At 38.3% G+C, this 15,748-nt stretch overlaps 3 protein-coding genes across 3 annotated transcripts; 2 read left to right on the top strand and 1 right to left on the bottom strand.

Moving 5' to 3' along the window:
• Nucleotides 1–2,134: 2,134 nt before the first annotated feature.
• On the top strand, nucleotides 2,135–3,232 carry LOC131642667 (uncharacterized). Its single transcript, XM_058912888.1, has one exon. It carries the CDS (start codon nucleotides 2,135–2,137, stop codon nucleotides 3,230–3,232), a length of 1,098 nt encoding a protein of 365 aa, XP_058768871.1.
• A 5,064-nt stretch (nucleotides 3,233–8,296) lies between these two features.
• Nucleotides 8,297–9,813, top strand: LOC131642663 (uncharacterized). Its single transcript, XM_058912883.1, has 3 exons — nucleotides 8,297–8,503; nucleotides 8,580–8,714; nucleotides 8,797–9,813. The coding sequence occupies exons 1-3, from the start codon at nucleotides 8,429–8,431 to the stop codon at nucleotides 8,986–8,988; spliced, it is 402 nt and encodes a 133-aa protein (XP_058768866.1). The 5' UTR covers nucleotides 8,297–8,428; the 3' UTR covers nucleotides 8,989–9,813.
• LOC131642666 (uncharacterized) lies at nucleotides 9,136–15,379 on the bottom strand. Its single transcript, XM_058912887.1, has 4 exons — nucleotides 15,303–15,379; nucleotides 12,889–13,123; nucleotides 12,696–12,802; nucleotides 9,136–9,256 (listed from the first exon to the last, which is right to left on the bottom strand). The coding sequence occupies exons 1-4, from the start codon at nucleotides 15,377–15,379 to the stop codon at nucleotides 9,136–9,138; spliced, it is 540 nt and encodes a 179-aa protein (XP_058768870.1).
• Nucleotides 15,380–15,748: the final 369 nt, after the last annotated feature.

Raw genomic sequence — 15,748 nt, 5'->3', positions numbered from 1 at the left:
TTTGGCTCATGGTCTAACATCAAGTATGGTCTCCAATTAAACCGCGTAGGATAAAAAATAACATATTATTAAAAAAGATGATGAGTTGTAATACATCTATATGATCATATAAAAGTTTAGTGGTAATACATCTTCAGCTCGGAGGTGATCAATTAGGTCCCGATACAAAATAACACTCCCCCTCGGATTCTTACTGTAATCCAATTTAGGACCACAGAACCTAAGAAAAAAAGAGCAAACATGTTATTTCAGATTTTTATGTAAAAGAGAGTTAGCGTTCAAGGGATAGCGTTGAAAAAGACGTACCTTGTTGCATAAGGGAACGTGTAGTTGTTCCTGCCTGCAGGGGATAGCGTCGGCAGTCTCCACCAACCCCATACTTGTAGGAGGAACGCACAACCATAGAAGGTACAGTTCTCGGCAACCGCGTTCTTACAAAGCGATTGGTATAACATCGCCAAAACGGCAGACCCCCAACTATATTTCCTAATCTTGCTAATAGTATCAAATTTACTTAAATAAAAAAAGTTGACAGTGTTACCTGTCGACTCCGGGAATAAAAGGTTACCAAACATCAGCATTATATAGACCTTAGTCATTAACCAAACATGCTCCTCGGTAGAGTTGTCCATCAAGACGAGTTCATCATAATAAGCTCTAAGGGAGGCCAGACTGATACCCTGGCCTCTTGAACCTTGAGTAGGCACAACTAGATCTCTTCCTAACACTCTCTCACACAGTGAATTAGCATGTTGAACAGGTCCATTAACAGCCTTGCCATCAATAGGCAGACCAAGCAACATATAAACATCTTCTAGAGTAACAATACACTCACCTATTGGAAGATGAAACGTGTGGGTTTCAGGCCTCCATCTCTCTTGTAAGGCAAGGATGAATTTTCTGTCTATGGTGTTGTTGTGCATTTTTATTATATGTCCGAAGCCACATGCTTGAAGATTCGGAATAATCCTCTCGTCGGGTTCAACATAAGCGTGAGACCGTGTACGGAATCGGTCAACAACCTAAGAACCACAAATAAATCGATTAAACTGGATGTCATATACGCATAGATGTTTAGAAATAAATAAGTATGAACTTACAAATGTCGCCAAATTTGCTCTAGTTCCTCTGTGTGTTTCACCCATGGTAAGAAGTTGTTGGGCCATTTTCAAGAACTTTTTAACTTTTCTGCGGATTTGAAAATGCAAAGTGGTTTTCTGAAGAAGAAGAAGATATGTTGGTGAGAAGAAAGTATTCTATGAGAGTATTTATAGAGGGGTGGTGGTTGCTGATGTTTAGTGCATGATGGCCAAGTGGTGAGCATGCATGTGATACAGATATCAAAGTGATAAAGATGGGTTCACATGCATTCCCGTGTTTTGTGCTGAATTGTCTAAGCATGCATGCATTAATTGTTTCTGGCAGGATAGACTAGGCCTGCATCCCGTGTTCGGTGCTGAATTGTCTAAGCATGCATGCATAGAGTATTTTGATGCAGGTAGATCACATGCTGGCGGATTAGATTAGGGTTTTGGCAGTGGGGACCACTAGACAAAATTAGGGCAAAAAAAAAAACAAAAAAAAAACAAAATGCACTAATGCGCCACCCGAGGTGGCGCCATTCTGATGAATTTTGTACTAATGCGCCACCCCAGGTGGCGCCAACATGCAACCCTTTTTTTTTCTTTCAAAAATTAGGGTTAGGGTTTTCTATGTTATTTTTTGTATTTTTAGGGTTTAGGGTTTTCTAGCTGTTGTTTCACCGAAAATAATTAGCATACAGTCTTCGCATGTGATTGTACAATGTGCACTGCTCAGTATGGTTGTGTCTGGTCAAGTCGGCAAAGTTGCAGTTCACTAGTGTCAAGCACACCTCAAATCAACTCAGTACGTTTGTGAAGATTCAGGCATTCATTTTCCATCAACTTTATTCGCATGTGATTGTACAGTATGCACTTCTCAGTGTGATGGAGTCTGGTCAAGTCGACTGTGCAGCAGTTCACCAGTGTCATAATGATCTCAACTCAATACAGTAAGTTTGTGATGATAAAAGCATACCTCTAATGTGGAAAATAACACAACTCATTACACATCTCATTTCACAACTGAAATAACACTCTTTACCCACTCAACAATGGCCCCTCCACAGTACATTATCAATGCTCATGTTTTTGGCGAGACATATGACAACGAAGAAGTTGGTTTTCTGTTTAGAAACACCGAGGTTAAACGATTTTGTTTAAGCAGAAAAGCAAATTTCAGTTACTTCAAAGGGAGATTAGAGACGAAGCTTGCAATGGGTGGTGTATCCCAGATTTTTTACCAATATCAATTTCTTCGTGGGGACAACTCGGTCAAGTTTATCCAAGTTGAGATCAAAGACGATGAAGACATGCAGAATATGTTTGCCAATCATGAGTATTCTGGTTACGACTGCATAGAATTGTATGTTACTCTACCAGAAGTTGAACCCACACAAATGGTTGAGTCACAAGTCATTGATACACTTGGAGACGAGCAAGCAGAGGTCGGCGTTGTAGATGAAGAAGAAGAAGCACCGGAAATAGAAGTTGATAACTTGGTCAACGAGGAAAGTGAAGATGAACCGGAAGTTGTTGTACCACGAGATCAAGTGCATATGCCTCCAGCGCACATGAGGAACTTGAATTTTGAAGGGGATGACGAACCATCGACTGATATTTTCTATGATCCATACACTCAAACAGATCAACGGTTAAAAGTAGGAGACAGATTTCGGTCTAAGGAGGCATGTATCATGGCCATAAAAAGATTTCATATGGCAAACAATGTTGATTTTAGAGTTGATCGCGCCAATGTCGAAAGGTACAAAATTTATTGTGGAAACACTGATTGTGGATTCAGGTTGCATGCATCATACAGGAAGAGAAGTGATTCATGGGTTATAGGATATATTTCCCAAGATCACACATGTGTTAACACAAATGTTTCACAAGATCACCGTAAGCTAAGTTATGACATTATTTGTCAAGAAATCTTGCCTCTAGTTGAAAAAGATCCATCGTTAAAGGTGAAAACGATAATCTTTCATATCGTTGCAACATACAACTACACTCCGTCTTATAGAAAGGCGTGGCTGGCGAGACCAAAGCGATCGAAGTTGTGTATGGAAATTGGGAGGATTCGTACAAACGACTCCCACATTTCTTATATGCGCTTCAAATTTTTGCTCCTGGAACCGTTACTATTTTAGAGACCCTTCTGGCGCAATCTCCAGACGGAACATCCCTTCAAGGAAATGTGATATTCCACAGGCTCTTCTGGGCTTTCCGCCCATGTGTACAAGGATTTTCATATTGCAAACCAATTCTTCAAATAGATGGAACTTAGTTGTACGGAAAATATAAAGGCACCATGTTGATGGCTGTGGCTCAAGACGGAAATAGTAACATCTTTCCTGTTGCGTTCACTCTTGTGGAAGGAGAAACTGCTGTAGGTTGGGGTTTCTTTCTCAGAAATCTTCGGACACACGTTGCCCCCCAACCTGGACTTTGCTTGATTTCAGACAGACATGCTGCTATCGAGAGTGCGTACAACAATCCAGCAAACGGGTGGCAAAACCCAACATCAACGCATGTTTACTGTATTCGACACATTGCACAAAATTTCATGCGGGAGATAAAGGACAGGGCTCTTCGGAAGACTCTTGTCAATGCTAGATATGCGTTGACTCAACCGACGTTCCAATATTATCGACATGAAATTGTAGCGGCAAATCCATATGCAGGCAGATGGGTAGACAATCTTGCTAGAGAGAAATGGACCAGATCATACGACAACGAGAAGCGATGGGGGCACATGACTACGAATCTTGTGGAGTCTATGAACGGGGTGTTTAAGGGCATCAGATACCTTCCGATTACTGCCTTGGTGGAAGCAACATACTATAGGATGGCTTCTCTTTTCGCAAGAAGAGGTGAGCGTTGGAATGCAGTTATAGAATCCGGACAATTATGGAGCGAAACATGCGTCAAATTCATGAAAGAGCAATCTGCCAAAGCCAACAGCCACATTGTGACATATTTCGATCGATTCAACCGGACCTTCAGTGTTAAAGAAACGATTGACCATAACGAGGGCCTTCCGAGACAACAATACAGGGTTCTTATAGATGAAGGGTGGTGCGATTGTGGAAAGTCTCAAGCCTTTCGGATGCCATGCTCTCATGTAATTGCAGCATGTTCGTATGCGCATCAAGATCCGTTAGCACTTTTATCTCCCATTTACAAGGCGGATACCTTGCTCGGGGTGTACAACAACTCATTTCAAGTGATGGCAAAGGAGGATTATTGGCCTGCGTATGAAGGGGACGTGGTTTGGCATAACGATAACATGCGGAGAAAGAAAAGAGGTCGCCCGAACAGCACCCGGATCACAACCGAGATGGATCATGAGAAAATGGTACAAAAGTGTAGCATATGTCGTGAAGTCGGGCACAATAAAAATACCTGTCCTAACCGTGGATCAAATTCCACCAACAATTAGTTGTATGTCATTTGTATTTTGTATCTGTATTTTTATTGATAATGTTTTTGTATTTGTATTAGTATTTGTATTTGTATTTGTATTTGTATTTCTATTGGTTATGTATTTGTATTATCCTTTATTAAATCAACTAGTTATGTCTTTGTCTCGTTGTGAAATTGTCTTCATGGCCCATACTGCCACTCTTTATTTTGGACAGTCAAATACGCATGCTTTCGTCTAGTCCCATCAAGTTAGTCATTGATCAGTGTGTCTACATTTATCATACATGTTAGGCGTGCTTGTAAACAGTACGCAACATCATTACTTTTTTCTACCCACTACTATTATAAATTAGGGGCTCCTATGGTTGAGTTTACACACAGATACACAAACTCCAAATACCAAACAATCACACAAACACAACCATGCCTCGCCGGACAACCATTAGGCCAGATGGATGTCACCGGACAACAGAGTTGCCGCCCCGGAGATCAACATGGCGTGCCGAACCTGAACCGGAGTATCGCAGAAGGACCAGACATGTCATATTCTCCGCCGTCAAACCTCCCATGCCGGTTATGTTTTGGAATATCTCTTCGGTCGAGCAACTCAAGAGAACTCTCCTGAGATTTTTAGAGGGGGAGTACGAAGTCGGCGAACAGATAAGAACCATCAAGAGGCTTAAAACAATGGCCGATGTTGTGACTGGAGCAACGATAACTTTCTGGGATAACGTGGAATACGACATTGATGCCATTCAAATGATGCATGGACCTAATGACATTGATTTAACCGTGGTGATTTCTTAGATGTTTTACTTTATCTTTTTCTATTGGTTATTTTCTATGTAACTTTTAAGTAATGAATGAACTACATGTTTTCGAGTTAGCTGATTCACTGATCTTATCTGTTGCAATTTAATATATATATATATATATATATATATATATATATATATATATATATATATATATATATATATATATATATATATATATTTTTTAATACTTTAAAATAAAAACAATTTTATAAATAAATAACAAAATTAAAAAAAAATAGTATAGAAACAATTAAAAAAAAAAAGGAAATTGCATGTTGGCGCCACCCTAGGTGGCTTAAAAGAATAAAATGGTCATTGAAGCCACCCTGGGTGGCGCATATGTTATAGACAAATGGGCATTGGCGCCACTAGAGGTGGCTCCTATGTGGAGGGCACCTCTAAAACCTGGTCATATGCGTAATTTTGCCGAAAACATGGTTTTTGGTGTAAATTATTTTTTAAACATGGTTATTTGAATTTTTTTTCGTTTTGCGATACTATTTGTTTGAGAGAACTTATGAAAACAACTATTGACATTGTTCATAAGATTTTTTCAGCTTATTATCATAACTTTTTCAAGAAAACCTAGTTTTTTTTTAATTCAAAATACAAATACTATATAATAATAATAATAATAATAATAATAATAATAATAATAATAATACATTCATTCATATTTATTTAAATAGGTAGATCCGGTAGGTTTAAAAATCTTTTTTATGGCCTATAACCTATCATTTTTAACTGAATATGTTTATGAAAAAACCTACGCCCTTTCTATTTCAAAAAGTCTGACCTGACTTGACCTGAGCATGTGTAGGTCATGCCGTAAACCCTGTTAGTTGATTTGGCCTATTCTCACACCTAACTAATCTAATAAAAAATCTTCAGTACACCACAGTTATTAAATTAATTTTAAAATAAATAAGATTTGAAGAAATCCACGTGATTGGACGTCTGTATAAAATTATTTGACATTGACCGTGGATATCATATTTCATCTTTCCTCGGCCCAGATTTTTATCATAAAGTGTAAATTAAATTGATTGAAACATTTTAAAATAATTAATTGGATTTTCTAAAAAATTTAATGTTAATTATAATTTTAAATATTAAAAAATAAAATTTTAAAAAATGATGTGAAATCTATAATAACAACTTACTTTAATTGAAAAAAATGAAAAAAGAAATAAGGGTCATGCTAACGAGTGTCCCAGGGGCACCCGTAATTAAGGATTCTAAATATAGAATATATTCTTTAAATGAATCAATAATTTAAACCTCCAACGCATTGAATACAAGTATTTTCAAGAAAAATATATTGTACCTTTTATTTCTTAGAAAAGTCAATTATTTTAATTTTCATTAGAATATATTTCCAACGCATTTAATACAAGTATTTAATAAACAAAATATATCATTTTAAACTCTTAACCAATGTTCCTGAGGCACTCGTTAGCATTGTTCAAGGAACAGAAGTTTCATCCTCGGATTCCCACCTACCCACCTCAGACTTCTTCATCATCATTTTGGTACTGGCCGGCCTAATACTTTTCCCTCTCCTATCAAGGAATAGAGCATGTTTTGCTTCTAAACAAAGAAGAGCGGAAACGACTACGAGAGGAATTACTCTTCTAACTTTAACATCGAAAACGCATTCAGTTACCTTTTAAATAAGAAACTAAAAAAAATGGAAAATCATTGTATTCTAAATAAATTTGTGCGTTTCTACTTTCTACTTAGTTTTTCATATTCGACTCATATGGAAGGAATAAATAGGATAATAATTCAAAAAATAATGAGTTTAATGGTATTACATCCCTGTAAAGAATGATTACATATTCACAAATTAAAATATTTAAAGTATCCAATTATATATTTAAAATGACTTGATGGAATACGGTTTTCATTGACAATGTAAAATAATTTACACTGTCAGTATACAATCTATTTTCTCAAAAAGAATTATTAACAATTTCTTTTTGATGAGTTAATTAAATACATTTTATTGATAACATATACCTAGAGCTGTTAATATGGGCTACCCGGCCGTAAACGGGCCGGCCCTAGTGGGCTCTAGACTTTTTAGGGCTGGGCCAAAAAGGCCCGGTATAATATGGGCTCGAGATTTACTACCCGAGCCCGACTCTAGATGGGCTTCGGGCTACCCGACCCTAAATGGGCTTTTTTATTTAAAAAAATTAAAATAAAAACTCTATAATATTTATTATAAATAAAATTAAAAATTATATTATTTTAAACATAATACATTTTTTAAGTACTATATTATCTCTTATAAATACTATAATATGTTTCTAAATACAATATATGTCTAAATTGTATATAATAAAACTTGAATATTTATTATAAGAGAAAAATTAATATAATATGATGAAAAAATGTTGATTATATAAATGTATAATATTCAAAAGAGAAAGATTGAATAAAATAGAGATAAAATTTAGTGAAGTGAGAAAAATCAATATGCTATTTTGAAGTAAGATAATATAAATATTAATATATTTTTTTTAAACCTTATAATTATGTGGGCCTGATGGACTACCCATGCCCCATATGGACTAGCCCTAATGGGTAGTGGGCTTTTCAGGACTGGGCTAAAAAGGCCCTGAAAAATATGGGCTCTAATCTTAAGGCCTAAGCCCTATGATTTTTCGGGCCTGGCGGACCGGCCCATATGGGTGCAGTTACCGTGCATGGATAAAAATCTATGCACCGTGCATAGATTATTATGGACCCTTGGATCATTGGATCAAATTCTAGATATCAATTGTTATTACTCAATACTCAATACTCACCACTCAATATTTAATACTCAATACTGGATTAAAAACATGATCCAATGGCTTATGTTGGTTTATGCATGGTGCATAAGGAAAATCCTTATGCATATTAGCCAAATCCTAGCCCATAAGGACTAGTCCATTTTGACAACTCTACTTATACCATGAGACCACATAACAAACGGAAAATAAAGTCAAAATTGAGTTCTGGAAAGATAAATCAAAACCTATTGCAGTCAACGCGTGTGTCGAATTGTTAAAAGCAAATATTGGTCTTTGCTGAATTGTGATTCCTTCTATCATGTTTGGATCGATGGAAAGGGACGACGAAGAAAGGGTCTATGCTGAGTATCGAGAGCGATCTCGTAACCTAAGTGTACGGTTTCTTTCTCTCTATTGTTCCTTTCGTACCCTTAATAATATTCTAATCTCTTAATTTTGATTCTGGACAGCGATTCGATGCTATCGAACCTCCACAATTTGCAGGTCTAACCGGCTGTATCTACCCCCTTCACATAACTGATGAAGTTCGCAGTTATCTCATTCCCCTCTGCAACCTTGCGTTAGACAAGTACAACACCGAGGAGGTTCGAAACTTACCACCACTATACTATATGTTTATTTATTGGAAACTTACAACACTGATTATTATTATTTCTTCTTATCTAGGGTACCAATTTTGTGTTTGTTGACATTCTCAAGTCAACCCATCAAGGTGTTGCTGGGACTAATTATTTTATCACCTTTCAAGCAAAATATCCATACGGCCCTCTTGTAACTTTCCAGGCCTATGTTTTTGTCAAGTTGCCCTGTTATGGAGGACAGCCTGTCGTCCAGTCATGTGCTATTAAGCCTACATAAGTAACGCATACACCATGGTAATAATGTTGCAACAGTAGTGCTATGCATGCTTACATATTTAACTTTGGTTATATTTTTTTTTATATTCTACTTGATTATGGTATTTGGAATGTGCTTCAGCCTTTTTTTTTTCATTCTTGGCAAATATTAGAAACCAGCATTGGGCCTGGCAATGGCAATACTAAGTTTCAAAAGAGATTGGAATTTGTTGTTAAATAACTCATTTTTGTTGTTTGTACTGACACTGTTATTTGACACTATACGGACTCTGATATGTCAACATAGATAATAATTTAAAGAAAAAAAAAAGAGTAAACTGAATGTTCATGGATGTCATGCCATGCCAACACTGTTGGACACCGGACACGCTTTTGTTGAGAGGTGTGGTGTTCGTGAATAATACAACAGTAGTTCCTTTTTACTTGAACCAGAAAGTGCCAGAGGTGTGTGCGAAATGAAGGCACCTACCTCACTATGAGCCAATGAATATACTAAATTGAAAGAAGATATTTAATATTATTGTGTATAAGTTAGAGATAAGCTTCACTACAAATTAACCAAGCATGGCCTGCAAATCACACCCTCAAACAGAAGAAGACCATATTGTTCTGTACTTTTATTCTTTGGCACCAAATTCCCATAACTTATTAACTTCTCCTCCTAATTAAGGTTCAGTTGGCTAAACCTATAATACTTCAACATCCAGTCAATGACAATTACCAGTGTAGCAACCTTGGAGCTCTAGGCCACTACTTGAGTTGAGTTACCAGCATAGCCAACTACCTGCACCTCCAACACAATGGCCCAGTTTGCCTTCACAGCCTTCGTCTCTTGCACCCATGGCTGTGTTGGCCGCATCTTATATATATATATATATATATATATATATATATATATATATATATATATATATATATATATATATATATATATATATATATATATATATATATATATATATATATATATATATATATATATATATATATATATATATATATATATATATATATATATATATATCTTATCTTATATATCTTATATATTAAAGTTGTTAAGTCATTGAAGTAACTTTTGGAGTCAAAACAGATGTCGTTTTAGTCATTTCTTATATTCATTTTATTTTATTATCTTCAACTTCGGTTTTCAACTTCCCTTACCACTTTCTTTCTATTTAATTATAAATTAATTATCTCCCTTATCTTTCAATTCATTTCTCTCTTTTTCCAATTTTTATTTTCTTTTCTCATTCTCTCTTTCGTTTGTTTTTTATTTATTTGATTTCGTTACTTCATAATTTTAGAAGTGGGTCAACCAACTAGGATATATACAAGACTTAGATTTCCTTATTATGATACTTTGAAATTAAATTATAATAACTATTTTTTGAAGTTATAAATTACAATTACGAATAGATACTTCGAAATTCGAACATTTAGGAATTCCAACACTTCTCTTTGTTTTTTATCTCTTAAAAGCTCTATAATGTATATAATGTAAAACAATGCATGTGCGTACCATACGTGGGAAGCTAGCTAGGTTCAAATCAAAGAGAAGAAATCTTGAGCAGCTTTGTGTTGTTTAACATATGTAGGGTTTCACTTTAAATATTTTGTACGCAAGCCAATTTGGAGAAAGATGAAAAATCATTGATTTCACTTTCTTCTCTCTAGCTATAGAGAGATTACATTTCTTTCTTTCTTTATGATGTGCAATTTACTGGATAAATACAAACAACTGCTAGAGAATCGACGTAGCTAGTGAGGGTACTCTTTGTATAGCTAGGAAGGAGGGTGTCAGAAACAAAGAAAGAAGGGGTTATTAATCTTGAAAATTTCTTTACCCACCTCCCTATGGGGGGTCACCCCCAGCGAAATTCCCAAACTACCCCTGCTTCGGAAATGAACTTCCGAAGCGCTTTTTTTTTTTAAAAAAATTTCCTTGATTCGGAAGTTCATCTCCGAAAACACCTCATGGGGGGTGCGTTCGGAGATGAACATCCGAAAACACCTCATGGGGGGTGAATTCGGAAGTTCATTTCCGAATTATGCAGAAACTGTGTTTTTTTTATGTTTTTTCTTAAACGCAACCGCATTTTAATTAAACGTTACCGACAAATAAAATAAACAATAGATAGACTGAAAACACTAATATGATAAATAAACAAAAAAAAAATACTAATATGAAAATATTATATACAAACCGAAATAAATAAAAATAGTGTGCTAAATATACAATCCAAAATCAAAAAATGAATAAACCCCACCACTACTGGGTGTGCCTAACCCGCTCACCCTGGCCCCTCCTCTGCCGCCTGTACCCCGCCGCACGGCCCGCATCAGTGACGATGATCTCCATCACGGCGACTGCCTCTGGTCCGCCCTGATGAATGACACCTCGATCCAACGCGTCCCGCCCAAGCATCTCTATCCGCTGGCAGATCGGAAGGAGATCAATGGCGTGGTCATCCTCCGCCTGCCGGTTCTCCAGGATCTCCTCGTGTGCTGGCCTAGGAGCGCCGGGAACGTCGGGTCTCAAGAGAGGATGGGACACCCGGTAGAACCATGTGACGTACCCCTCCACACTGTGCCAGTCCTGGGTGACCCGCATGCGACGGTACTCCTCCGGTACCACATGATGCTGTCACTCCTCCCATATGGCAGTGAGCTGCACTCTGGTCACTGTGTCAGGAGCAGCCTCGAAGGGTGACCTGGGTATGATCTGCACGAACCCAAACTGCCGCATGCACCGCTCCGGGAGATACCAGACCATGATGCCGGTCCCGCATGCCAATCAGCCTGAATATAGAGCAACCCCGTCGTAGGGGACAACCTGAGCATAGTCGGCGAACGGCCTCCAGGTGACGTCGTCGTGCATCGTGCGGTCCAGGTACAGGCGGTATGGTCCCACCGCATCGTTCCCCCTCTGGAGGGCGTATCTGGCGGCCCTGGGCATAGCGTCAACGTACGCAGGATCGATGTGGAAGCCGTGGATGCGGGAGAAGTAGGAGATGATCCAGCTCTGAAACACAAATACGATAATGTATTAAAAATAAATACGAAACATAAATAAATAAATAAATACGAGAATGTGTTAAAATCAAACGTACCGTAAGCAGAGTGCAGGATCCGACCAGCTGCCTCGTCCTCCAGTTGGAGGCCTCATTCAGCTTCTGATAGAGATATGCCAGAGTAGCTGCCCCCCAGTTCCACTGGTGAACGGTATCCAGGTCCATGAAATAGCGGAGGTAGGTCACGTCGACGTACCTGGCGCTCTTGTCCACAAAGCATGCAGCGCCTACCACATGCATGTACCAGCACCGGAGAGCGCAGTCGCGGTGATAGTGTGTGAACAGCTCGTTATCCGCACCCTCAGCCTCGGCAGCCGCGTCCAGATGATGCTCAAAGTAAGTGCTCAGTGTGGTGAACCGGACATGAGGCCCAGAAGTCGTGGCGCACTCATAGTGAGCAACCTCGTGCTCCATGCCCAAGTAGAGCGTCATCCACTCAATGGCCTCCACCCTCTGGATCTTGGAGTGGGTCAACAGCGGCCCCCTAATCGGCAGGTGGAGAAGACACTGCACGTCGTGCAAGGTGATCGTCATCTCCCCAACCGGCAGGTGGAAAGATGACGTCTCCTTGTGCCAGCGCTCCACAAATGCCCCCTGCATGCCGGTGCTGATGGTGGTGTACCCGGTCATGCAGAGCCCGCTAAGTCCTGAACCTCGCACGTGGTCGTTAAACCACTGAGCTGCTGGTTTAAACAGACCGAAAATCTTCCTGGAGTGGTTCACCATTTTCAATGGCTCTCTCTCCTGTTAAAAAAAAACAAATAAGCGAGAAATAAACGGTAAAATTATAAAAAATGGTGACAAATAAACGGCTAAGTTAAAAAAAATACCTCTCCCTCCCAGATCCGCCGAGCGACGTGATCCTGGTAGTGAATCAGCAGGGAAGTGTCAAAAGGCCCTCCCGGAAAGCTATCCACCTCCTGCTCCTCCTGCTCCTCCTCCTCCCCGACTGGAGGGTCAACATCCGGTATGACCTCCTCCTCCTCCTCATCCTCATCCTCCTCCTCTCGCTGGCGGGAAGAAGATACCCGAGCCAGCCTACTCCTAGAGCCTGAAGCAGATGAACTCTCCACCAAGTCCCGTGGAACGCGGACACGGCGTCCCCGTCCCTGCCCCCGTCTCTGGGTCGACGCCAGCTGCGCTGCCGCCCGCTCGCGTCTAGCCGACGCAGTCTGGGACTCTCTCCCCTGTCTGATGCGTGCTGGCTGGTCTGACATGATCTTGTAAACAATCGAAATCGATTAATATGCGAGACAAATGAAAAAACAAAAAAAAATGAACTTCTGGTACAGTTCGGAAGTTCATTTCCGAAAACTGGGATGGAGGTGTTTTCGGAAATGAACTTCCGAAACACCCCCACGCAGAGCTTCTCTGCAACCTCCAATGGCAGACCCAAAAACCTAAACCAAATCCATTTTTTTGCCTACTAAACATCCTAATATCAGTACTAAGCTATCTTAATGTCATTTTTTCAGATTCTAAACACCCTAATATAGTTTAATCAAATAGATCTAAAACTTGAAAAAACAATGTTAAACTTACCAATTAGTGTTTAATGATGAGTTTGGTTGAGTTTGGAAGAAGAGTTTGGCTACTTCACACTTGCTTCTGCAGAAATTTCGCCTATGGAAGTGTTTGATGATGATTAGGGTAAATGATTTGGGGGAGGGGGAGAGTTCTGCTTAATCTGCAGAACGCGTTTTATTTCGGAAGTTCATTTCCGAAATTGTAGTTTCGGAAATGAACTTCCGAAATAAGACATTTTTTTCAAAAAAAAAGGCGCTTTCGGAGATGAACTTCCGGAAACACCTTTTTCATGCATTTCGGAAGTTCATTTTCGAAGTCAGGGGTATAATGGGGTTTTCACCAGAGGTGGACTAGAAGATAGGGAGGTGGCCAAAGAATTTCTCTTAATCTTTATAAAATTATATGTTGTTTAATTTAGTGGCTGAATACAATTAGAAATTGTGTTTTGGAACTACTTTTTTAAAGCAAATATTATATCAAAACGAGTACAAAAGAGTTCAACCCTAATATGAAAGGTAAGTACAAGAAATATTTTTGCCTAATATTTCTTGGTACAAAGAAGATGATCCTTAAATCTAGCTCCGAATAATTTTCAAGCTAATGTCTTAGCCACCAAAATAATATTACAGACACTATTAAAGATTAGTGTCATTTTTAATCAGCCACAACGCCCTAACAACAACATGCTAAATGAGAATTCGCAAGTTCTTCTTTGATTTTCCTTGCATACTAGAGTCAAAAAGTAGTCGATGATCATAAATATCAATTCAAGGACTAAACCTACACAAACCAGCGCAATCTAATATAGAATACCAACCATATATTACAATAGAGCATTGAAGAAACAGATAACAGTGAGATTCCTCTGCACTAAAACAAAGCGGACAAACAAGATTATGTTCACCTGAAACAACTTTCCGCTTAGCCAACTCGTCCCTTGTTTGCAGACATTTAAGGATAGCCTCGACACAAAGACTTGAATATTACTTTAAATGTTTGATTTCCAAATACAATGCAAAGCTAAATTTGACTAGATATTCAACTGGAAGTCATAACTCAATAGAGAATTTAACCCAACAAGTGAATTGACTTATGAATGGGGTTAAAATATCTACATTAAATAGTGGAAAGTGGGAAGTCTTTCTTATTTGAAAACACCCAAGTCACGGTCTTTTAATTGATGCCCCAACCTACCATAGACAAAGCAGAAAGTGAAAAGTCTTTCGTTCTTGAAAACACCCTATGACTTTTCTCCTTGTATCGAACCATTGTCCCCCTTAAGGTTGCTTCAAATCCACCATGATATTGATACGAAGGAAGAGTCTGTTTATATGAAAATCGTTTGAGTCTATTTCCTCAAAGGTCCCCAAAATGTTACCAATCTTCCTTTACATAGCTTCGGATCTGTGAATGAGCGGAAGATCGTAAATCCTTACCCAGAACGAAGTACTAAAGTACATGTATAAACCCGATGGTTGTTCTTCCCCAGGCACTCGTTTCAACACCAACAGGTTTCTATAAAAACTCCATGGTCCATTTCTCAACATCAATTCTAAATTTCTCTTCGCCGAAAACCTAAATAGGAACAAGTTTTTGTTGAGTTCCTGGGTTTCCACTGGGTTCTTTCGTCACCACGCACCGATAATAGCATTCGTGAACACTTGTGTGTGAAGGTATTTTTTGTCCAAAGTTTTCCAAGTAAGGTTCTTTGGAAAACCTCTTCTCTAACTTCATCCACCACCGCCTAACCTCATCTTCTTCCTTTGTTAATGGAATATGTTTCCATTTCTCCATTTAGAGTGAGACACTCACTAAGATTCCGATTGAAAACAATGAATAGATCTGAGAGGGCTAAAACAAAAACAGGGAAAACCTTAAGGCTATGTTTGGGAGTTTGGAGGGGAGGGGAGGGGGAGGCTTCCAAAAATAAAATTTTAAAAAAATATAGGAAAATATTTGACATTTTTTGAAAAAATGATTTTGTTTAGAATGATAAAAAAGTCATTATCATTAATAAATTTTTAATTTTCAAAATACTATAACAACCTAAATCATATTTTGAAAATTTATGTAAACCCTTCAAAACCCTCCAAAACCCTCCAAAACTCTCCTACAATACAATTTTTTAGTTCCCCGTTTTATGGGGTTTTTGTTGTTATGAAT

This window comes from Vicia villosa, unplaced genomic scaffold, assembly GCF_029867415.1.
Source record: "Vicia villosa cultivar HV-30 ecotype Madison, WI unplaced genomic scaffold, Vvil1.0 ctg.005559F_1_1, whole genome shotgun sequence".
Taxonomy (NCBI): domain Eukaryota; kingdom Viridiplantae; phylum Streptophyta; class Magnoliopsida; order Fabales; family Fabaceae; genus Vicia; species Vicia villosa.
Note: the sequence above shows the minus strand (reverse complement) of the source record. Positions and strands in the feature narration are given on the sequence as shown.

What these genes read in the sequence shown, in the direction of transcription:
- LOC131642663 (XM_058912883.1), top strand. Translation starts at nt 8,429, where the DNA reads ATGTTTGGATCGATGGAAAGGGACGACGAAGAAAGGGTCTATGCTGAG. An exon ending in AGCGATCTCGTAACCTAAGT is followed by an intron (nt 8,504 to 8,579) that starts GTACGGTTTCTT and finishes GATTCTGGACAG; the next exon opens with CGATTCGATGCTATCGAACC. An exon ending in ACAAGTACAACACCGAGGAG is followed by an intron (nt 8,715 to 8,796) that starts GTTCGAAACTTA and finishes CTTCTTATCTAG; the next exon opens with GGTACCAATTTTGTGTTTGT.
- LOC131642666 (XM_058912887.1), bottom strand. Translation starts at nt 15,379, where the DNA reads ATGGAGAAATGGAAACATATTCCATTAACAAAGGAAGAAGATGAGGTT. An exon ending in TGGATGAAGTTAGAGAAGAG is followed by an intron (nt 13,124 to 15,302) that starts GTTTTCCAAAGA and finishes CTTGGTGGAGAG; the next exon opens with TTCATCTGCTTCAGGCTCTA. An exon ending in CGAGGTTCAGGACTTAGCGG is followed by an intron (nt 9,257 to 12,695) that starts GCTCTGCATGAC and finishes TTGACATATCAG; the next exon opens with AGTCCGTATAGTGTCAAATA.
- LOC131642667 (XM_058912888.1), top strand. Translation starts at nt 2,135, where the DNA reads ATGGCCCCTCCACAGTACATTATCAATGCTCATGTTTTTGGCGAGACA.